The sequence below is a fragment of the Enhydra lutris genome, unplaced genomic scaffold (genome assembly GCF_002288905.1).
Source record: "Enhydra lutris kenyoni isolate GAN:26980312 unplaced genomic scaffold, ASM228890v2 scaffoldscaffold17, whole genome shotgun sequence".
NCBI lineage: Eukaryota > Metazoa > Chordata > Mammalia > Carnivora > Mustelidae > Enhydra > Enhydra lutris.
This window is the reverse complement of record NW_019154101.1, coordinates 36,190,459-36,215,883: the sequence shown is the minus strand read 5'-3', so window position 1 is coordinate 36,215,883 and position 25,425 is coordinate 36,190,459. Positions and strand designations below refer to the sequence as shown.

At 39.5% G+C, this 25,425-nt stretch overlaps 1 protein-coding gene across 3 annotated transcripts in view; it reads right to left on the bottom strand.

Moving 5' to 3' along the window:
- LOC111147633 (androgen induced 1) overlaps positions 1–25,425 on the bottom strand; it is a 260,604-nt gene that overhangs the window by 155,275 nt on the left and 79,904 nt on the right. For all 3 annotated transcript variants that reach the window (XM_022503817.1, XM_022503819.1, XM_022503818.1), the window contains exon 3: positions 17,177–17,278. In XM_022503817.1, the coding sequence (XP_022359525.1) occupies positions 17,177–17,278 (102 nt within the window). The remainder of the gene's footprint in view (positions 1–17,176; positions 17,279–25,425) is intronic.

Genomic DNA, 25,425 nt, shown 5'->3' with positions numbered 1-25,425 from the left:
GAAGGGACAGGCAGAGGGAGAGAGAGAAGCAGGCTCCCTGCTGAGCAGAGCCCAATGTGGAACTCGATTCCAGGACCCTGGGATCATGACTTGAGTCAAAGGCACATGCTTAATTGACTGAGCCACCCAGGCACCCCAGAAGCTTTTTATTTTGATGTAGTCCCAGGAATTTATTTTTGCTTTTGTTTCCCTTGCCTTGGGAAATATATCTAGAAAAAAGTGACTAAGGCTAATGTCAAAGAGGTTACTGCCTATCATTTCTTCTAGGATTTTTATGGTTTCAGGTCTCACATTTAGGTATGACAAAGACAGGTTTAAATTTATATGTATTAGAATGAAGTGTTACTTCAAAAAAATTTTCTGCATTTCCGATTAATGTCCCTTCCTTATGGTGAGGATCTATGTAGTGCATGAGAGCACTAAATGTGGCATCAGAGGAGAAGTAGAAACAGCTCGCATTAACAGAAAGGAGCCTGCCAGCATCAGGGGATACAACACTGTTTTCACTATTAAATTTTAGGAGGTTACTGTATAGATAGTTATATTAAAAGTATTGAGTAAACTAATTGGCTATATCTCCAGGGTGATTTGATAGAACAGGCTGTTCAGACTGGCAAAAAGTGCCTGGAGTCATATAAGCTTGACTTGCACTCAGGCTCTTCTGCCTAAAAATAGGCAGAAGGCATGGACAGACATTACTACAAAATGGAGAAATTGGCCACATTTTTAACTTCTGAGACTCAGCTCCTCGTCTGTGAGATAGTGATAACAGCCCCTAGTCCTCATTCCAAAAGTAAAATGAGATAGCAGAAGTAAAGTGGCTGGCCCATGGCAGGTATTTAACAAAGATTTTGCCTTCCTATCCCCAGGTGTATCCTATACAAATTTCCATTATTCCTTGTACAGATGTATTGACTTTAATATTCATACTGTGATATTTCATAAAGATGGATGAATCACAGGTCATCTACTTGTACAATTATTTCATTCCCTCCCCCACTAGAGTTTAAGTTCCACAAGGAGAGGGGTTCTGCTTATTTCCTCCTAGCATAAGTGATAAGGGGTGTATCACACATAGTACATGTTCCATCAGTATTTGTGGTACAAAGGGAAGAAGACATTTTTTATTGAGGACTTACTAATGTGGTCCAAGCGTGTTCCTTTTTGGCGACCACCTTGAAGCATATGTGTGGCTTCAGAGACTCTCCAGACAGAATGCTTCCTGCTCTTCTGACTGGAGCTCTCAAATAGCAGCATTAGATGTTCTGAACATCCGTGGGCTCCTCAGATTAAATCTGCTTTCCCTCCAGCACCCACATTCAAGTGAAAAGTTTGAAGGGACTCAAAAATGGATTTTATTGCTTTGATGTACTTTTGATCTACACATTTTCAACAATAGAATCTATTTATCACTGTAAATGCACAACCATTCAGTTTCAAAACAGAATGAGGGCAGATTATGAGCTAGCTTAGAAAATTAATTACCACTTACATAACAAAATTTTTGTGGTAAAATATATTCTCAGTTCCAAATGACTAGCTAATGAATGAACTTCTAAAACCCAAACCATTTGTACTTCAGGGCTGTCTATAACCCACTGATGAGAAACCATGGAAGTTTTAACTTTATAATGCCGTAATTTAAAAAAAATGTAATCTAAAGTAAAATCTAAAGCCTCCTTTTTTCCTTCCTTCTTTCCACCCTCTCTTCATCCTCCCCTCCCTGTGTTTCCCAAACACAGCTTAAAAAAAAGAAAAAAATCTTATGTATTCCAAGCTGCATTGGCAGAAGAAGCTCCAAAAAAGTGTTAAAGACTGTGACTCACCTCATTGTAATTCTGCTTATAGAATTTATGGAAAAGGAATGAAATCCAAGAAAATAAAATAAAACTTTAAAAATCCCACTGATAAGCAAAAGTCCTTTCTGTAGGAAATAGAGTTACGTAAAAAGATTTATATTTTGTTTCGTATAACTCGGAGGAAACCCATATCCCCTGTTAACTGCCACCTCTAATTAGTTACAGACCATTTAACTCCATAAATGTTTTCCAGGATTAATGATAATTGACACATGTATTATGCTTTTAATCTTTTAAGAAATGCTAATATTGATTCTTCTTCCTACAATCTTGGGATGGTGCCAGTATTATCCCAGTCGAAAAAGAGGTAGAGATGCCACCTTGTAACTGGCCCTGTAATGGTTAAGTCGGCCTGGTTATGTGTGTTGGCTGGGGGCTGTCTCTTTGCCACATCCTTTACTTAGCTCAGGTCCAGGCACTGCCAGGGTGATTTCCCTCTTTGCGTTCTTCCTAACCACTTTCATTGAACCCCAAGGAAGCCTACGGACCAATGAATGCAAGGATTCTCAAAGTTGGCTGTGCTTCCCCATCCACGTGGGGCAAACATTATGAAGAATACAGATGGTGCATGGGCCCCTTCTCGGACTGAGTCCATCAGAACCTCTGAGCGTGAGACTTGGGCCAATCAGACTTGACCAACCTTAGTGCAACTTTACTGGAAACAGAACAGCATTATTCAGATCTCTAACAAATGGAGTTGACTTTCAAGGAAGAGAGGAATTTTTAATGGGGATCTGTCCAGGTCGATTTTATGTGTCAACCCAACCGGGCCACACAGTACCCAGGTATTTGGTTAGACATTATTCTGGATGTGTTTGTGAGAGTGTTTCTGGGCTAGTGTTTTGAGCTAGTAGGCTGAGTAAAGCAGATTGGTTCCCCACTGATGTCATCTAATTCACTGACGGCCTAAATAGAATCTCAGGATGAAGATTGGAGAATCTACTCTCTTCGCCTGTCTTCAGTCTAAGACATGGGTTTTCTCCTGCCCTTTGGACTCAGACTTGGACTAGAACCTCTGCCGTCAGCTTTCCTGCTTCTCAGGGCTTTGGGCTTGGACTGGAACCATCCCATTGGCTCTCCTGGGTCTGCAGCTTATTGACTACAGATCTCGGAACTTTTCAGTCTCCGTAATCACATGATCCAATTCCTTATATGTACGTACACACAGACACACATGAGCTCACATGTACACACACACTCATCCTACTGATTCTGTTTCTCTGGACAACCCTGACTAATACAGGATATTTCTTTCAACCATGTGTGCTAGTAAATATATATAAAAAGGTACACAGACAATGTTTGAGAGATATTTTACAACAATGAGACAAAGAAGCAGAGGGCAAAGTGCCATTATGTAATTATGTAGAATAAAGGATGAGAAGGTCCCTACCTGGGACTTTGGAAAGAAGGCTCCTGTTCAATTAGAAGGAGCTGTGCAAGGATACAGAATGAAGTGTTTATATACATATATATATATATATATATATATATATATATAAATATATATGAAATTACATTCTATTCACATACACATAAATAATCTCATATGATTCTAAAAAACAGGATGGTGAGACTGAATATAGTTTAAAGGTGAAGGTATTATCTGGTGGTCTTGAATAATGATAAGCTCCTTACCTCTTTGTATCTAAAATGTTTACCGAATGGATAAAAGAAAAATATCATCAGGAAGAGAAAGGCAGTGCTGAGTGCCAAACTCAGCAGGATGCAAGGGCACAAGGTTTCTCAGGGCATCAGAAGCTCATGGGCCGGGCCTTCTTTTTTCATTCTGTCTCTTAGTTCCTGTGAGCTGTGATCTATGATATTAAGTATCAAAAATGCTGGTATTCCTTAGGATTGATGCTTCCTGCTGCATTTGCCTCCTTTTTTTTTTTTTTTTAACCCTTCTTCAGTCTTTCTCTCTCTCTCTTTTTTTCATTCCTTCTTTATTTAAGCAGTGGGTAAGTGTTTGAGGAAATACATTAAAACTCAGTCATATTAATATGATGGGGCTTTAAGCTAGGGATGAAGATTATTTGGGAAAATGTGTTCTCCAGGGGCACCTGGGTGGCTCAGTGGGTTAAAGCCTCTGCCTTCGGCTTGGGTCATGGTCTCAGAGTCCTGGGATCGAGCCCCGCATTGGGCTCTCTGCTCAGCGGGGAGCCTGTTTCCTTCTCTCTCTCTGCCTGCCTCTATGACTACTTGTGATCTCTATCAAATAAATAAATAAAATCTTAAAAAAAAAAAAGTGGGTTCTCCAAAAAAAAAATATAAAAAAAAAAAAAAAAAAAAAAAAAAAAAAGAGGTCTGGTACTGCAGTTTAAAGCAAATTACCTAAATACAGATAAAGGAAATAGGGCAAGATAATGGCATCTTTCTGAATTTCCTACGCCAGAACTTTTCAAGCAAACTTACCACACACAAGCAACTGGGGAAAAAGAAATTCACAAGTGAATAACTCAACATATAACCCTCAGCAAAATCTAATGAAAAATCACCATGCTGGTTTTCAATATAAATTACTGCATATAAACCTGTTTTGCAAATATGTTATGGGTTTTAATGTAAGTTGCTGCATAAAATGTGAACAGTTTTTGACAACAATATTCTGTAATTTAGACTTTCAGCTTAGTTGCATGGATTACTTATGTAACTCTATAAAATGATGAGCTTATAAGGGAAAAATACCTTCACTTTAGTGATTCCAGTTTAAACTTACAGAAATATCAAATTACTTATTGAAAAAAATCCCAGATGAAGTAAAAAGGAATGTTCTGGGAAGTTGCCATTGACAGAATGTTGCCCTGATCTTATAGATGTTTGTTTCCCAGGATTACTTAGTGAGGAATATCAGCAGTTTAAAAATAAGAATGGCTAGAGGTCTTTGACAGTCTCATCAGAGGGTTCTAGACAGGCTGACTCTTTTCACTCTTTTTTTTTTTTTTAAGAAATATTTAATCTAATCCTGTATAAAAATCTGAGAGCAAACTAATAAGGAATAAAGATAATTAATTAAAAATGAATTAAGAGACTATGACTTGTTCTTCACTATTATCCCAACAGCCCACCCTGACCTTGGACTGTCTCTGCTACTTGTGACAGCAGAGGCGAGGTCACAGGAAGGGAACCTGGGGAGGGAACCTTTCCAAATCATAGGAATCTAGGAGCCTGATCTCTGACTTCCAAATAAGGTTAAAGCACAGCTTCATTATCCAGATCCTAAAATGTCAGCCAACTTCACCAGCATGAGGAGTGCAATCAAAAAAAGACTGTGCACCAACAGAAATACATCAGTCACTAAAATGGAAAGCCATATAGCAACAGCTGATGTCAAAGCCAACGAGCATTTTTAAACAATGACAATAGACTAGTACAGGGGTATGCGTACCAAGATAAAGGAACGTTCTCCTCCAAGAGCTTAAATCTGCTGATTAGGAATCACATCAACTGGGCAGTAAAGTGCATAGAGAGGGTTACCTCTTCCTACCATGTTTTCTTTACACACTAACACCACCTTCACTTCCATCTGCAGCTAAACTTCCTTTTTTTTTTTAAAGATTTACTTATTTATTTTAGAGGGGGGTCAGGAGGGGAAGAGGGAAAGGGAGAGAATCTCAAGCGACTCTCTGATGATCATGGGGCCAGACACGGGGCTTGAGCTCACGACCCTGAGATCATGACTCGAGCCGAAATCAATAGTCTGGATGCTTAATTGACTGAGCCTCCAAGGCACCCCTCAGTCTACCCTTCATTTTAAACTTCCATGTCCTTATTTTGAGCATCCTCCTTTCCTCCAGTGAAAGCTTGAAACAAACTCACCTAGGAGAAACAACACCAATTTTCACCATTATCTAATGTTTCCAACCTGTTACAAAGTGCAACTCATAAAATCAAGAGGGAGCATCATTCTTTGTGTGTGTTAAACACTCACAGTAAAGCAATACCAAAGTAAGGAGTCAGGATTCAACAACGCTACGGATACCCTTCTGGAAATCGCTTGTGCAATGGCACTCCTTGAAAGCCCATATTTCATTAACTTGGCAAAATTCCCTTTCAAGGTCATTTCCAAATGCTCGTCTTGTGCAGAGCAGCATGCGTGGAGCCGCACTAGCATGGCACCAGGTCAACCCATTAGTCATTGCTGGAGCGAGCCTTCCATGGAGAGGCAGCCTGCTTCAAAGTCAGATGGGCTTTGCCATAGCATGCCAAGAAAACTTTCAGATTTGAAATGTTACAGAAAAGAAGGTCACAACACCTTTTAATGGCCTACTATCCTTGCAGAAGGTGGCTTTTCATATTTTTATGCAGATATTCATATCTACCCAGTGTGAAAACCAGGTTAAGAAATGTGGGGAGTGAGGGTGCGCATATGTCTTCAATTGAGCACTGTGGCCAGTGCCAAGTTCAACCGAGCTGATCGGACCGTAGGTCTGTGTGAAAGCTGGAAGTGGTGGAGTCTAGTTGCTATAGCTGCAAATTAAACAAATAAATGAGACACCGTGGAATGCAGCAAAATATCTGTGGTTTGATTAGTTCACATTTGCCATATGTGTGAATATTAGCAGTCAAATTCTGAGTTTAAGCAAAGTGGTTTACATTAGGTGCAAGTGAGGGGAAATGCTTAAAAATAAATAAGGGAGAGTTGACGTCTACCTCCAAGGATAAATCTCTTACCTGTTATATAAACTTTTAAGGAATTTCATTAATTTTTTATGTTAGGAATATATATAAATTTGGTGTTGCTAAAAATACAAGATTTCCACCCGATCATTTTTTCTTGAAGCTTTAGACAAGAGTTTGACGCTAGCTTCTCACCTATTATATGATAATAAATGAACATCATTAGCTATAGAGAAATTTTATCTTATCATTGCCATAAGATTCCTATCTTATCCTCTTTGAGGGGACTTCTATTTATGGGTGTATTAAGTGGCAGGCACTGTGCTATGTATTTCCACGGCCAATCTCGGGAATTACTCGTGGAATTCAAGAGAAAAATTTCAAAAGACCATTGAACAGAGAATTCTATTCTGACTAACTTCTTAAATCACTTATACTAAACCCTTTTCACAGAATGACAAAACCAGAGAAAACTGGAGAGGTCATCTGGTTCAGCGGCCCTTTCAAGGTGGCTCACGTGTCTGCATCTCTTAGAAGAGCTGCCTCCAGAAACAGAGTGTGGCAGCAGGGTAGATAATAGAAAGGATGTTTACTAAAATCAATCTTTTTATCCTAATGCACACAGACGGTGGCCGTGTGAGGAGTAGCACTTGGACATATAATTCAATATATTACCAGGTCACATAAATGAATGTATTTGATAAGGATGAAAGGGGTTACCTTAAGGGGAAACATTTCCACCCACCAGGGCTAATCCCTACAACTGGGTTAAAATGTATCTCGGGATGCCTCGGTGGCTTGGTGGGTTAACCCGCTGCCTTCGGCTCAGGTCATGATTCCGGTGTTCTGGGATCAAGTCCTGCTTTGGGCTCCTTGCTCCACGGGGAGCCTGCTTCTCCCTTTGCCTCTGCCTGCCACTCTGCCTGCCTATGCTCTCTCTCTCACTCTAACAAACAAATAAAAATTTTAAAAAATGTATCTTGATTAGATCATCAAGGGCAAGTTCATTTTCTGAATATGGATATGGTAAAACAATAGTAAAAAGTCACCCTTGCTTAGTTGAAAAGGAAGATCATCAAAAATGCCAGGGATGTTTATTAGTGTCTCAATGAGATATGTTTATGAAATAAAATGACGATTCATGGTGAAAGGCATCTGTTCATTAGATATTAACAAAGCTCCATGAAGAGAGACCCTGGGTATGATAAGTATGATGGATTGGGTCAGCTCTGCATCCTACCTCCACCTAGGGTGCTGGCTAACTGTGCAAGCCTGGACAAGTTCTCATGCTGCACACCTGAAGCCCAGCAGACAGAGTTCTGCTCTGGAAAAGGGAAAGACTGATTTTGAAAATTATAAGGATGTTATGAGGTTCTAAAACGGGCCACTGAAGAACTTAGGTAGGAAATAGAGAAGTAAATGGTGATCATAGGTACCAGCCCAAGTTCACTTAGAGAAAATAATCTTATTTCCTTTCCAGAAAGTGTTACGAGACTGGAAGAGTAGGGAAATAGGAAAGAAAGGCATTCACCCCACCATTATTCACTCATCCTTTCCAAAACATTTTCTGAGACCTACTATATGCCAGGCACTGATCCAGAAGAGCGGAGTATGTGAGGAAGCTAAGAGCATGCACCTGCCATTAAAGAACATCCAGTTCCAGACAAATGCAACAACATAGTACAAGTACAGGACAGTGGATGCTATCATAGAGGCACATGCGGGGTAGAGGTTCCTAAAGAGGGGATGGGCAGTTCTGTGATGTAAGGCAGAGTTGACGCATGAGTGCACTGAGAGAAGGAGGGTTTTGACAGGGAACTCAGAGCTGCGTGGACACCCAGTCCCAGAAAAGCCCCATCTTAACCTTAAATAGGCTCATGGAAGTTAACCAGTATTCCTAAAGGACCAGACAATTTAGAGACAAATTTGGTAGCTTAGGTTCAGATTCAATAGGAAAAAAAAAAAAGAAGAAGAAGAAGAAGAAGAAGAAGAAGAAAAGAAAAAGTTGGGTTGAACATTTCTTGATGGGTTGCCACAGATTTTCCTTGCTGTTCTTTCTTTACTTTTCAACATGACTCAGATAAAGGAGCATGTAGATAAGATGAAGATGGTGGTGTCTTCATGATCTGGTATGAACTTAAGGGTTTGGGACAATGATTCTGGACTCCCAGAAAGTTTCTTTTCCCACTTTATCTAAATGTTTCCAACACACAATGACCCCTCGGAACCTCTAGATATCTCAAATCCAGGCAAATTGGGAAACAGCAACATCTACTCTTCACAGGTGATTTTGTCCCCAAACTACCATCCACCTGTTGCCAATATCATCTTATAACCCTTTTCCTCACCAGGTCCCTTGTCCAAGAACTCTCTCTTCATTATACATACTGCATTAATTTCCTATTTCTCCATCCCTGGATATGGTGATAATTTTCAGTGGCCAATACCGCTGTCCGCTCTTCCCTTCTGCTACCACACAGGTCAGTTTTATCTAAATACCTGTCTTGACCTTCGGAATCAACCATTCCCTCGGCGCATGGCTACAAGGTGGTTAAAATTCACCGCTCTGAAAAATTAGTTTCTTTGTTACTGACTTTACTCACAGCGGGAGCTTCCAAAGAAGCTTCAACTCAGGCACTTCAATTTGAAACAGTTTCATAAATGAATCATTTTATTAAATTCTAATAGATCCATTTAATGACCCTTAAAATCTCAGTACTGTGGCTTCCCCAGGGCTCACGCTGTATTCCAATTGAGGTTAACAATATGGAATTCACTAAGGATACACCTAAGGATCCTACATTTTGTATACAAAAGAACAAAATAACAACTTCGAGTCTTAGCTAAGCCACACTCTGGTCAGGTAAGCATGAAGTGCAAGCGTCAGTGTATGGTATAATGAAACTGCCAAAAAGAGTTAATGGAGCTCGGACAACACTAATAAGCCAACACTTTGGCTGAACTGCTCTGCTTTCTCTTGTCAAATCATATGGAACTGTAGAAACGAATGTAGACAAGCCAAAGCCTCATCGGGGAGACTGAGCATGATGCTAAAGGGCCCATATGCCATTTTCTCCGCAAACATTTATGATGAGATCGGGCGCGTTCAGGGTGGTATGGCCGTAGACTCAGCAAACATTTATGGACTGTGCAGGAATACCAGAGACTATGCTAGGTTCTCGAGGAAAAGATGAAAAGAAACAACAATGACAACATTTGCTGCCCTTTATAGCCTCATAGCCCATGGGGGGAATAATCAATAAATACTAACCAAACAATGTGATAAGTGAAATCTTAGGTGTCAGGACAAAGTGTTCTGAGTGCAGGGAGAAGAGACCCGCTCAGGTGCCTGGAGACTCAGGACCGCTTCACACACAGGTGGTTTCTGAGAAAGGAATGGAGCAAGGAGTCTTCACAGCTTCAGCTCTTCTAGGAAGGTAGCTGAGGCAGCAGTGCGGAGAAAGTTCTGGTGAGGAGGGAGTTGGAGAGGTGGGGAGATAAGAGACTAGCCTATTGCCTCAGTTCAGCTGGTTGATGATGAAGCCTTGAACTAAAGCCGGTATGGTGGAGATAAGGAGGCTGGGGCAGCTTTGGGAGCTACTTTGGAGGTACATGGAATGGGACTCATCAACTAACTGTGAGGCATGTGGCAGAAACAGCTTTCAGATGCTTCTGCCATTACTGAAGTGGCAACATGAGGGGAACAATAAGATGAGAGGAGGGGTTAACATGATGAATTAGATTCAGTATGTTCATCTCAAGGTCCTTGTGTCAAATGTTGAGTGTGATACCCCTTGGAAGTTGGGCCAGGAAGTATAGACTTGGAATGACCCACAATAACACAGACTGAAGTCATGGGGAGGAGTGAGATCCCCTTAGAAGAGAACATGAAGAGAACAGATACAGCAGGTATTTGAGTCCTGCAGAATGGATGAACAGTCTGGGAGATTTGAACTGCAGGAAAAAAACAAAAATTTCATTCCTTATGAGAGTCTTCCCTCAGCTGAACACCCCATGGCCTTGGTCCACTGTTGAAGCTCCATCACTGGAGATGCTCAAGTTAAAGACTAAAAGGGAATTTGCCAAGATATTGTTCAGGGAACTGAGGTATCACATGGTGCACGGACCAGATGGTCTTTAGAAACACTTCCCAAGTTTTAAGATGCTAGGATTCTGGTTCTCTATGATAGAAAATGCAGCTTTGTTTTTCCACTTCACTTTCTTTGGCAGCTATCACTGATGCTTGCTGAGGTTGGAGCTTCAATTAAAAGGGAACTGGAAAGGATATAGGGGTGGACTTCTGCCAAGGAGCTGGGTCTGTGGCTAATGAATGATCTGTTTGTGGTAATGAAGAAGGAAGCCAGTTCCTAAGACAACACCTTCAGGCCTGGCCCTACCTCTCCCCCAACTATGAAGAACTGAGGGCACGTGAATGGGAAACATATGAATGAAGTTTACTTTGAAATATCTATGGATTTAAGGATTAGGGGTAAAAGAACTTGAGTAAACCACACTTTTGGTTTTGCTGACCCCAAAATATCTGAATATAATTTATAGACCTTTTGATGAACTCAAACTACCGCTGGGCCTGCTCATCTATTCAGTGTAGCTAGAAAAAGGGCACAGTGTAAGGTAAACTGTATTAGCCTTGAATTCTATCCTTACGTGGAAAATTAGTTCTACAAAGGAATTTGTGATATCAGAAAATTGCTTTAAAAAGACATGGTCTAGGGGTGGGGGGTTGGGAGGGTGGGCGAGCCTGGTGGTGGGTATTACGGAGGGCACGTATTGCTCGGAGTACTGGGTGTGGTGCATAAACAATGAATTCTGGAACCCTGAAAAGAAATTTAAAATAAATAAAAATTTTTTAAAAAAGACATGGTCTATTGCCCTAGAGAAAAAACAACTAATTCTCAGATAAAATAATCAATATATGGAAGAGCTTTCTATTAAATCTGACCCAGGCATTTCCATTTACCTGGCCTGTAACTTTCAGGGACCACGCTGTGTTCTTTGGACATCATTTCAGGCCTTCTCAGGCAGTAACAACAATATGATACGTACCCACCAAAAAGACCCTTAGAGGGGACGGCAGGCTATGTATATAAGATTTTACTGCAGCGCAGCTGAGATTGAAGAGGGAAGTAAAGTACAAGTTAGGAAAAAAGTGAATAGTTTGGGGTTGCATTCTCTGTCAACTATTATGAAAAGGAAAAGATAGAGTGGGGGAAAAAAAGGACAAGAAAAAAACATGGATATAGGGTGTTTGATTCTTGATGCAACAAATATTCATTTGATGAGACAAATATTCATTTGATTTCCATGATGTAGAGGCACTGTTTGAAGTGCTTGGGATGAATGAGTAACTGAAACAAAGACCCCTGCTCTTACGAAAATTATATTCCAGCAGAAGGAGATGGACAATAAGCCATAGACACAGCATGTAAGTAAAAGCAGATCATATGTCAAGGATGGTAAGTACCACCAGGGGGACAAAGAACAGGGTGAGGGGACTCTGGGGACACAGGGGTAGCTTACAATATCCAATAGGCTGCTGAGCGGGCTTTACTGAGAAGGTGAGACTGAACAAGTGAAAATTCACAACGGGAAAGCGATGATCAGTAAAATGAATTGAGAGCCATATGGAGAAATTCTGAAAGTATCTGCCTCACTGCGGATGGAACTCTCCTTCTCGTTCCTGGGTCTTTGGGGTCTTATTTGTTTTCTTTGGGAGGTCCACTGGGAGTCTTAGAAAGTGGTTCCCAAGAAATTTCTGACCTTTGTTCCAGTCTTCCTTTTATTTTTGAAAATTTCCAGATATCTTCCAGTTACTTTAGAATATAATGGGAAAAAAGAAAGGTCAGTTTTTTTCATATGAAAAAGAAGATAGTCTTCTCGTGACCAACAGCTTTTTTTGGTGAAATACCCAGTATTGGGGTGGCACAGACTCCACGGGTCATGAAATGCATCATCCGTGTGGCTCAGAACTGGAAAATTTCCATAAATTGTGTTATTTAACAGAAGAATAACATCAAATCTGAGTTCCTACAAAACCAATGATCCTCCAAGCAGTATCTAATGCCTTCTCTTCTGGGAAAGACAGATGTACCAAAACTTTAGTAATTACCAAATGCCAAAATAATATCAAACAGAATAAATAGTTGCCTAAATTTAAATTCCCTTGAGGATCAGTTACATATAACAAGAACAACTGGCAAATCAAGCATGAAGAGAGGTGGGATTTATTTTCTTATCTCCTTATAAATTACCCAGGGAATGAACAACTGCTGTGATTATAAGAATATCTAGGTCATGTATGCTTAAAGATCTGTGATAATAATACTAATATCTAAACTTCTGCAGTGCTTGGTATTCTCAAAGCATTTTATAAACATTAATTAGGTCTTCACTAAGCAAAGACACTTGTCTCATTGTTGGTTCTTCCTGTTACAGCATCGCTAAGAATTTGCAATCTTTCTAGAGTTTAAATATTTATTTATTTATTTACTTACTTACTTACTGACAGTATCAATGTATACTTATTCCTTTGACAGTGCTTTAAACTTATAATCAGCAGAAGAGAACAATTTGGGGCTCTAGTTTTGCAGCCAAGAAACAGGCCAGGATAACAAGAGGGCTTCTCCATGTCAGAGTGAAAAAGCCCACAGGACACACTCTGTTAGTGTGTGGAAATGTTTTCCTACTCACCTTCCTCCACCTCAAGCAGGCCATTTCTACCCTTTAAAGGTGGAAATATTCTTCTCATCCTATAACTACACAGTGCCTAGCAGGGTGCTTTGCATTTCATGGTTTTATTGAAAATTAATGTTTGCCAGATTGAATTGAATCAAAGCTCATCTCCCAGGGGTTGCAACCACGTAGACCCTGTAATTAGCATCGCGTTTTGAAAATGATTCATTTTGCTGATCTCTAGTTTTCTCTTGTCTTATCATCAGTGGACTGAGGACAGAAAGGCAGTAGAGGCAATAAATGTAAACATGACATCCTTCCAGGTTTCTTTTTTTTTTTTAAGAGAGAGAGCACATGCACATGTGTAAGAGGGGGTGGGAGTAGGGGAGAGGGGCTCAGGGAGAGGGAGAAAGAGAATCTTAAGCACTCAGGGCCCTGAGATCACGACCTGAGCAGAAATGGAGAGTCGGATACTTAAACTACTGAGCCACCCAGGTGCCCCAACCTTCTTTCAAGTTTCAAAAACAAACATGTAAATACCTTTTTAAATCCCCAACAGGGGTAGAACGGTCTTGATTCCCGTTAAATGTATTGTATTTTATAGGTTTATATTTTTAATTATAATACATGAAAATTGTGTGTGTACACATGTTATTTCAGTAGAACCTGGAGATAAACCAGCAGTTACACAGCGAGGCTCTGTTACTGCTGCAACCCATCTGGGTACCCATTTCTTCTTCTCTTCTCCCAAAACCCTCTAAGATTGCTTGCTGAGAGAATGGAGGGAAACAACAGAAAGGAAGAGATAGGATACTTTCCTTTAGTTACAATCACGTCTAACAGGTACTTTAGAGTAAATCGAAAGGAAAGTCCTGTGAATTCCAAATCCTCTGAGGTGTTTTTTTTTTTTTTTTTTTTTTAATGCGTGTTTTAACTAATTTTTTTTGCTGGGCAGTTGAGTGGTATAAATTCAAGACTGACTTGGAGATATCTTCTGAAATAGTGCCATGACAAACATATAAACTACATCAGGCATCTGGGTCTGGAGAAGTTATGCTGAGACTCTTCAAATATTAAGTGTGACTCTACACCTAAGAACAGGGCACATCTTCTCTTGGAATTCTTGTAGCTACAAAGATCTAGAAAGGTCAGAGCCAAAGGTCTAATGGATCAGAAATCCATCCACAGAAGTATTTAAAAATTACAAATTAAGCTAGTAAAATATTAAATATGCTCTATCCTCCTAGATTGTTAGATATATATTTTATAAAACAAAATAAAAAATATGTGATGTTATAATAAAATAAAGGCTTATAGATTTATAAATTATAAATTTTTAATTATAAAATTATCTTATTTAATATAATATAAATATAAATATTCCAAAATTTTATTTTCCTGCCTTCATTTAAGCAAATTCACTGAATATGTTGTTATAATGGAATTTTCACAAAATTTAAGCTCTACTGACAGTATTAATCTAAGGCATTAATTAAAAGTAAAATGTAAGTTTAATCAAAGTATACACAATTTGAAGGTTTTCATCAAATTACAAAGATTCAAATGAATGTAAAAATGTTTAGTTGAGTTATTTTCATACTTCTAAGACCAAATATTAAAAATTATCTAAGATTAAAATACAAATGATAATTATTAAACTTTTAAATAAAATTTAAAAATAAAGTTGAAAATGCTTATCTGATTTGTGTTTCATAAATACTTTTACACATTTTTATAAAAATTAAATTATTCATGATTCCAGCAGTTAATGTTCATATTTTAATAGCCAATGTAAGGAAACAGCTTACTATATAAAGTTACACATACACAAATTTAGAAAAATGCAAATTAATATTGCAAAATAGTCCTCAGCCACCATATGCAACTTCTTGTAATTCCAGAATTATGAACTAGAACATGAAGAAAACCAAAGAAACGATCATTCATCTCTACCAACGAACAAAGTTCATCAGGAAAGCATCTATTGAGCTCTTACTATCTTAGAGGATTTGATATGTCGATTCTTTTATCTTTTCCCTTTCTGAAATATCCCTGTCACTCAAATTCTCCTTGAATTCCTAAGGAGTGTTTGTCTCCAAGAGTGAGAATTTTAACTCATCAAAGTGAATCGAGGGGAAGTTCTGAGAGTCAAGTTATGGTTCTAATGGCCTCATCAGTACTTGGAAACCATTCATTTGAAACATTAAGTAGCACCTGGATCTACAAAGGTTGTGACTTATTTTCTGGCCTACAGGTAGTTTTGTGCATTTGAGGGATATAGATCACAGGCCAAACAGTTAAGGCCCTTGCTCCTCTAACACATGGTGCGATCGCTGGTTCTCCGTGAAGGACCTACTCATGTTGTTAACTTCTTACTGTGCCTAATGTATCAACTAAACTTTATCACAGGTGCATATGTATAGGGAAAAAACATAGTATGGTACTGTCCTGGGTTTCAGGTTTTAGGCATCCCCCCCCAAAAAAACTGGGGATTTTGGAATGGAGCCCTCTCAGATAAGGCTGGGAGGGGAGGGATGACTGTATGCTGAATTCTTGCATCAGTCGGACAAATAGGCATTGATCTTACTACATGCCAGGTAGGTAGACAGAGTGCTCAGGGCTGGAAGGCTGCTGTTGGCATTAGGAACTAACACTTGTGCGAGGGATACAGACGTGTCTGATGGAGACTTGAAGGTGCCCTGCAAGCCTGACAGGAGAGCTAACCAGGTCTGAGGGGCTGAAAAGAGACTTCTGAGACATGTTATAGAAGCTAGCAGGGTGAGCAAGGGTTCCCTAGTAAAGAACGCAAAGTGCACTGGGGGCAGCGGATGACAGATATAGGGTTATGCAAAGGGTTTTCACATGCAAGAAAAGCCAAAAGTTGGAGAGGCACAGAGTAGTCACATCAAGCCCCTTAGATGGTGAAATGAATCTGACGAGACCTGGCTTATTTGTTTGAACTAGATCAGAGGTGCCATGTTAATCCTTCAACAGCGTGGCTCTAATTGGAGTCCAAGAAAATGCTAGTTGTCTGAGCTGTGCCACTTTTGAAGAGTTGGCTTAGGAAAGAATTAATCAAAGCCCCTGAGTACAGTAATGTTTGTTTGTTAGTATACACCACTTTTCTCAAAATATACCAAAATTGGGGGCAGAAAGGAAACTGTTATTTTGGACCTATGATGTGTGATGTCTAGCTATTCATTCCTCTATAATTTCTGTGATGGGTTGCCCTTTTCACCAGGAGCACCCAGTGACATATTCTAAAAATTGCTGTAACCAAAAAAATGCAGGCTTCCTAGTTAATAACAAAATTGCTCAATTCCCGAAGCAGAAAGGGAAGACAATGCAACATTTCTCTGCAGAAAATATATCAAGTCTTGTAAGGTGACACACAAACCATCCAAAATACTTTACTTGAAATGTGTGAAAGCAACACCATGTCTAAAGCATCAGAAGGAATCAGACTGAGAAGAAGGGAAAGAGCTAGCCGCCCCGGGCAAATGCCCTCCGATGGGCACAACCTGCCAAAGTCACTTCCAGCGCCTGCAGCACATCTCTCAGAGAAAATAATAGTCTTGCTGCTCCTCTGAGGCCATTTCTACCAGTGCCATAGTGATTTCCAACACAATCCCCTGACATGAGGTGGAGGCTACAGGGCCTCAGTAGCGGTATAGGTGATATTAGGTTCTTAGGCTCCAACAGGGGACAAGTCTTTAAATAGCACGGAAATTAAATTCATCCATAGAATTTGCCAGTTGCATAATCCAACAACACCAATCCCTTACAAATTGTGGATTCATCTACTACATAGTTTTAATAGTGACTCCGTTTCATGGGAAGATGTTTTTATTGACATTCAGTCTTCTTCTCTAACTACAGTCTCTCATAACCCCCATCATTGCACAGGCAGTAAGGTACATTCTATGGAAAACTCAAATCAGAAAATAGTTCTTTAATACCTTTTTTTTTTTTAAATGAAAGGAAATTATTTGTTTTAGTCCACTCACCATTCCGTGATTCAGCCACCCTGGGATAAAATTATCAAGCAACTTCGGGTAAATCATCTCTCTGTCATAGGCATAAATGATCCAGAACACCGCTACCACGAACTGGAAGGGAAAAGAAATCCTTTATTTCACATTTACAATATACAATGTGTTGGTTATCCATTGTTCAAAGAACCCAACAGAATTGTAATCTAGAGTGAAAGACGAATCAATAAACCAGCTAATGACTGGAAAGGGATTTCTAATTTCACTCCATTAGTGGGAATGCGTGGGGTCCTTCTGCCTTCCTTGGTCTCCCTACTGTGTTCTTTCAGGCAAAGGAATCTGTTTTCAAGGGAGAGATAAATGACGTGTCTCTCATCTGGAACGGCTCCCTTCTAGGGCTAACTGTGTTGGTTTGAATCCTCTCAAGAGGGTTTAAAAGTTCACTGGTGGTTTTTTGGATCCCATTCCTCACTGTACAGAGTCAGCACACATTCAAGAAACTGTAGTGTATTTTCCTTGAACCCATCATGTGGCTTAAATTAATCTTCACATTCTCAAGTTTCCATTTCACCACTAATAGCATTAAAATCACTGCTATATAAAATGTCCCAAAGTCACATTTCCTGCAAATGTATTAATTTATATAACCTAAGCAGGGGCTGTGGCTGCATTGAAAGCAGAGCATATGGAACACAAAGGAAGAACCCTAATTCTCTTGGAATAACTTACATGTTCATCTGGGCTCCTGAGTTTATTTTGACCCATCAGCAACATAGCCATCGAAAGAGAGTACAGTGCTCAATTTATTCTCTTATCTTTCTTCAAATTAACAGTGAGATAAGTTCAGATAAAATAAAGAAATGAATGGTCCAAGGTCTAGACCTTCAGCACAGAATTTTAAAGTAAATGCAAATGCTTTTGTAAGTAGTCAATAAATGTGGCATGGAGATGGCAGCTACCCCAGAGAGAGGGGGATCAGAGTCTCTGAGGAGTTACGTCTCATAATAAATGGTACAGAGTGATAAAATGCAGATGAATATTAAGCAGAAACAATTTTTATCTAATTTCTTGTAAGCCATCCATACCCCCACATTTTATTAATAAAAGTAGTAAATATTTTAATGCCACTTTTCATAAAACTCCCAGCACAAGCTAGTAATCAGAAGAGTTCCAAAGTTCTTTTCCAAGTATGTCAGTTATGACATGGGTAATCATAGCCTGAAAAGAAAGTTCACCCTTAAAACCTAAGATGTTATGAACATTTCTCCTTTCATAAAACATATTGAAAGATAATTACAAGAGGCAATCATAGATTACACACATAGTTTCAATACCAGACTGGGGTCTCCTGTTACTTATCCTGCTTTTGGGTCAACTATTTTTAGTTGATAAATGCACAAGATGGGGGAAAAAAAAAACCCACCCAAACATTATTAGCTTAATGTTAACTATCATTAAGATCTTTCCAAGGGCAATGGGTAATTTAAAATTACTCACAACTTCAGTTTAGTCATTTCACTACAGATTTCAAATGTACTGAATATCAATGTTACCTGCACTCACATCTGGGTGCCAAATTTACAGCTTCATGGCTCAGAATGTAGTCCCAAGGATCACAACCCCCATGTCCCCTGAGAGTTTATTAGATGTGTAGAATGCCAGGTCCTTTCCTGATATGTTCTGATTCTGCATTTTTAATAAGATCCTGGGGTCATTCATACGCAGTCTGAGATGCCTGCTGTGGAAGGCCCTACTCCAGCCACCTTGATCTTCTGGGCCCTGCTATGGAATGAGGCAGTCACTGAGCCGAGTGACTGGTCTACCCAGAGCCTCCACCTCCTTTTCTAGACCATAAGCTGGGAAACCATGATCCTGGAATTTCTTTCCCCAAAAGACACAAGTATTCCTGTGTGAACCTCCTTCATGGGTCTGAACTGGAGGGTTGAACACACAATCAATGGGTGTACCCCCTGACCTGGGAGGTGGTTAAGATGTATTTGTTTCGAAAGATGGGGGCTGTTTTACATATAGTCTGAAACTCCACACACAAGCACAAAGCTCACCCTGGATGGAGCCATAGGTGGAAATCCCTTCATCTTTGCCATCTAATGTAACCCAACCGTGGATGACATCCCATCACATTCACAGGTCCCCTCCCACAGTCAACAGGAGGGGATTAAATAGGTCTGCATCAATAGGGGATGCAATCGTGGGGCCATCTTAGAATTCTGCTTACCATATGCTTCCACGCTTCTTCTTTTCCAAACTGTTTCAGCTATTTTAAGTCCTTTGCATTTCCATTTAAATCTTACAATCTCAGCTTGCTAATTTCTATAAAAATATCCTCTGAGAGTTCTGATTACGACTGTACTGAATCAATACATTCAATCTGGGGAGAAATGACATCTTCACAATATTGCATTTTCTGACCCAGGAACATCACTGATGTCTCCATTCATGTAGATCCTTGGTTTTTCAGTTTGTAGTTTTCAGTGCATGGATCTCACACATTTTTTTTTTAATTTATCACGAAACATTTCATGTGTTTTTTTTTAATGTTATTGTAGACAGTATTGAATTTGTTTTTACATTCTTTGTTACTCATATATAAAAGTACAAATGACTTGTATATTGAGCTATGTCCTCTATCTTGGTTAAATTCATGTAGTTTGAGTCATTCTTGAGTAAATTATTTTAGATTTTTATATTTATGTGATCTGCAAATAAGGACAGCTTTTCTTCTTCCTTATAATGTGTATGTCATTTACCTCTTTTTTCTTTTCTTAACTGCATAGCCTACAAACTTCAGCACAATATCGACTAGAAGGGATGAGCAGCAAACACCCTTGCTTTCTTCCCCATCTTAGGAAGGTGTCCAGTCTTTAACATTTAAGTTTGATATTAGCTTCAGGTTTTTCTTAGATGCCTTTTATCACATTGAGGAAAATCTCTCCTATCCTTCATTTATGTATGTAACAGACAAGAGCCTACTTTTTCAGATAATTTTGCTGTGTATCATCAGGTGATCTGATAATTCTTTTCCTTATTCTGTTAATATAATGAATTATAGAGATTTTTAATGTTAAACTAACATTTAATACTTGGTCATGATGTATTATCATTTTTATATATTGCTGGATTTGACTTGCCGATATTTTGTTAAGAATTTTTCTCCAGTCTTTATTCATAAAGTATTATCAATCAATAGTTAGTTTTATTTTCTTACATCTTCTTCTAATTTTGGTGACAGGATAACAGTGGCCTCAAAAAATAAACTGGGAAAAGCTCCCTCCTCTGTTTTTCAAGGGACTCTGGACACGATTGGTATTATTATTCCCTCCTAACCTATTTAATATGCTTCTTTTTTTTCTGTTCTTTTTTCTTTTTCTTTTTTTTTTACTTAAATTCAATTAGCCAATGTATACTACATCATTAGTTTTTGGCGTAGTGTTCAGTGATACATTAGTTGTGTATAAAGTGGTATGTCTCTCTAGTGGAGTTATCTGGACTCTAAAGTTCTCCTATGAGAAGACTTAACTGTGAATTCCATTTCTTTAATAGATATAAGGTTTTCAGGTTTTCTGCTTTCTCTGGAGTTAGTTTTAGTCATTTTTTGTGTTTTGTGGAATTTTTCCATCTCATCTAAGTTTTTGAGGTTATCAAGCTTTCTTACTATTCTGCTACAGAAATCAACAATTGCTATCAATCAGGTATTTTTTCCTTGGAGAGCCCGTTGTTAATGATTGACTAGCACACTGCTGTGGAGAACAACTTTCTGATCTCCATTCATGGTGTCCTTACCCCATGGAGAGCGTTGTGGGGTCAGTACTTACCTGTGCAATGTAATCACTCCTTTCACCCCTACCATATATTGAGGGAATTTTGTGGGCTATTAAAAGTGAAGTGACTTTCAAGGAAGTGTTACCTTTCTTAGTGTAACACTAGAAGGTCAAGAGGCCCAGATAACTGAATAATCAGCCTTCTAAATAATTCTTAAGATAGAAATACAGCACAGATGGTGGCTCCTTGGCTTCAAGCACTGATATCCTCTTGATAGTATGGTCATCAGCAAACCCAAAATAAGTTTGAACTCTACTACCAGGGCATGAATATGAAACAAAAATAGGTTCTCTTGGACAGGCGAAGTGCCACAGAAACATTCCACCATTGTGGCTGGCTATTTCTCAGTGTGCACCTGCTGCTTCTCAGTGACCAGGCTGGGAATACTGTACTCGAACTGAGAGTGGCAGGAACTCAGGCACTTTACAGTCCTTCAAGCTTCCCAGACAAAGTCATTGTGTTACAGCTACTCATTTAGGCCTCATTTGATGCCCTGGAACAATTAGAAATGAATGCAAAAGAAAACTGGATTCACGCTTTGTCTCCTTCTGTAATGAGCCTCTGATATGGTTTCCAATAGAAGCTTAAGTTAATCAGCTTTTGTCCACTGCTAAGAAGAAGCTTTACTGCTTAGTGAGAAATTCTTTGGAATTTAATAAAACCGAGTAGAATGCAAAGGATGTTGCCGAGAAATGTACCATGAAGGAGGTCAAAGGGAAAAGTCACTTATGTATAGATTGGTCTATAAAAGCCATTTAGCATATCTCAAACATCCACTGTTGAAGGAGGGAAGGAGGAAATAAATGAATACATCTCTAAAGTCTTCAGCTTCAATATGACATGATCTATGAAATTGCTTTTCTTTTAAAAACTAAAAAAAATCTGGGGCTCCTGGATGGTTCAGTCGTTAAGCATCTGCTTTTAGTTTAGGTCATGATCCCAGGGTGCTGGGATCAAGCCCTGCTTCCAGCTCCCTGCTCAGCCAGGAGCATGCTTCTCCCTCTCCCACTCTCCCTGCTTGTGTTCCCTCTCCCGCTGTCTCTCTCTCTCTCTGTCAAATAAATAAATAAAGTCTTAAAAAACAAAACAAGACAAAACCCTAACCCATTAGTACTCAGACTTTACCAAATACCTATTGGGGAAAAAAAAATGAATCCTATTTTGAGCTCTATTGCTTTGCTTCCAGATTTCCTTGTAATGCTTTGCTTTCCCATCACTTATTTCCATGGTAATATTTGGAGACATGTTTCCCATTGTACTTTCTCCTTCAGAACACACAAAGCATGAAAATATGTTGTGTGTTTTGGATACTAGCTGGCTTTGTCTCTGATGGGCGCCAGCAGAGAGGGACTTTCTCATTTTGACAAGGCACTGCCTAGTCTTCCCTAGTCTTCCCATCCTCCAGGTCTAGAAGATTCTGAGTCCTGACATGCTCTCCTGGCTGACTTCCCTCAGCCATACCCTCAAATTTAGCAAGGCGCTGCAAAGCACAGGTCTCTCTGAAATGTTACATTATCTTCTGTTCCAGTGTACAGTTGGTTTCTAGTACTCATTCCTGGAAATGTGACATAGAATTCCTCTACTTGTAATTATGAGGCTGTGAGGAACACTACATATTTTTTACTCTGTGAACTATGCTCAAATTACCTTAAAGCCAGAATTTGCATTTAGAGAGTTTCTAAAGCACATGTTGCCACCTTTTTTCACAGCCTTCTATAATCTTTGTGGTAGAATTTATAATTTATCCACCTTTACCTACATTTAGGTCCTTGGTGGTCCCTTCTGACTGAGTAAAAAGTTTGGGAATAAAAACCCAGCTCCTGTAGTGTCCATGTGACTTGATGCCTGCCTTCCTCTCTGACTTCAGATTGTACCACCTTCTCTCTTGCTCCAGAAGCTCCAACTAACAATTCATTCCCAAAACTCATTAAGCTCTTTCATGCCACAGGGTCATCACATTTCCTCCTTTTTCTGCCAGGAATTCTTGGACCCCATTTTCTTTTTCTTCATCCCCCCACCCTGGATTTTGCAGGATTTATTTACAACTGACCAAGATTTTAGAGAATTAAATTTCCCCCATATTCAAGGTATCAGGATTTTTAAAAATTAACATATAATGTATTATTTGTTTCAGGGGTACAGGTCTGGGAATCGTCAGTCTTACACAATTCACAGCACTCACCATAGCACATACCCTCCTCAATGTCCATCACCCAGCCACCCCACCTCTCCAACCCCCTCCCCTCCAGCAACCCTCAGTTTGTTTCTTAAGATTAAGAGTCTCTTATGGTTTTTCTCCCTCTCTGGTTTCATCTTGTTTCATTTTTCCCTCCCTTCCCCTATGATCCTCTGTCTTTTTTCTCACATTCCTCATATCAGTGAGATCAAATGATAATTGTCTTTTTCTGATTGACTTATTTCTCTCAGTATTCCCTCTAGTTCCATCACCTTGTTGCAAATGGCAAGATTTCGTTTTTGATGGCTCCATAATAGTCTATTGTATGTATATATTAAATATATATGTATATTTATATATACTACATTCACTTGTTGATGGACATCTAGGCTCTTTCCATAGTTTAGCTATTGTGGACGTTGCTGCTATAAACATTGGGGTGCATGTGCCCCTTCAGATCACTACATTTGCTTCTTTGGGGCAAATACCCAGTAGGGCAATTGCTGGGTCATAGGGTAGCTCTAATTTTCAACTTTTTGAGGAACCTCCATACAGTTTTCCAGAGTGGCTGACGAGCTTGCATTCCCACCAACAGTGAAAGACCCCATTTTTACCTGGCTGCATTCTCTATCCCTTCAGGTCTGGCTTAAATGACACTTCTTCACAGACAGCTTGCCAGCGACTCCATGACCCCGTTCTTTTCTATCATAGATGCTGACGGAAAGTACGTTTGTGTTGTTGTTCAGTGTCTGGCTCTCTTCAGAGGAGGTGAAGCGTCAGAGAATAAGGACTTGTCTGTCTTGTTCATTGCTGTTTCCTCACTACTTCACACATAGCACGTTTCTGCTAAAAATGTGTGGAGTAAATGATCAAGATGCATTGGTGCATCCTGTCTAGGTCAGGGTCCACATCTCCCATAGGAGGAAGCTCCCTTCAATTTTCTTCCTAATGACCTAAAGTTCCTTTTTCACGTTCTCCATATTTTTTGGCCTCCCACCTGTGAGGAAGAGAAACCCTTCTTTCCAACGTGATTCTTCTAGCCAGTCTCTTCTCAGACCCTCTTCTGCCAGCCCCTCCTTCACCTGTTTGAGTCTTCTATCATCCTGACATGACCTCTCTTTGGATTTCTGGATCAAGATGGAAGACTAAAGGCTCTCTTTCTCCCAAATCAACCAGACACAAGAAAAAGTGAAACCAATGAAATAGGAAACACCCAGAGTCCATATATCACTCTTTTCAACAGGCTGCTCAGTATTAGGAAAATTAAGCCAGGACAAGGCAAGACTCTGATGTAAGAAACGGGATCCAAAGGTTCTCTGGTTGAGTGAGCAGAACAGAGAAACTGCTATAGGCGATGCCCTCTAAAAGACACTGAGTGACCCTTGCTGGGAACAGGAGGTCTGAGATGCATGGGAGCACTGGGGAGATGTTCTGATCCCTGCCTGGCTTCAGGTGTCAGAGGTGATGATGCAAAATGTGGCCACAGGCCAGCATGTCATCTCTGTAAGAAGCAGGATGTGGGTGTGTTACAGTAAGCAAGAAAGGATCTGTGGTAAGCAGCCTGCGTGGCCAGCTCCTGCTCACCCAATGAACCCTAAGCTTCCTGTCACCATACAAAACGGTTGTGATCAAAATGAGTGAAGGAGAGAGAAATGAGTGTAGCACTGAGAGAAGCCATTCTCCAAAGGAGGTTGGGATAGGTGGGGGAAAAAGACAGAAATTCATGCTGCCCTAGCTCAGTTCCCTAGCCTGTCTCCAGTACTATCGTTTCGCAAATGGCTGGCTCAGAAAGAACCAATTTAAGGAAGAATAATCATAAGAAAATAAATAGCATGGAATGTGTTCATAAATATCATGAGAGAGAGAGAGAGGGAGAGACAGAAAGTGGAATATGACCATTTCCCCTCAAAAAAGGAAAACTGAACAATGCAAACCAGAAAAATGATTAACTAATGATCAAATAATTCTCCATTAAAGAAAAGAGGTCAAAGATGAAAATCTGAGATTAAATAAAGACAGAGCAAGATAAGAGTGGAGAGCTTAGGAAATAAATAAAATATAAAATACAAAACCACATAAAACTGAAAGTCATATTAATAAGCATTAAAAGCAAAAACTGCCTTTGGTAAAGACAGTGGGGGTTTAAGCTTTCTGTAGTACCGTGAACTAGATACACTGAAAAATTTTCCTACCGTGAAACACTAGGTGCTAAATAAATTACAACAAATATACTTTCAAATATATTGTT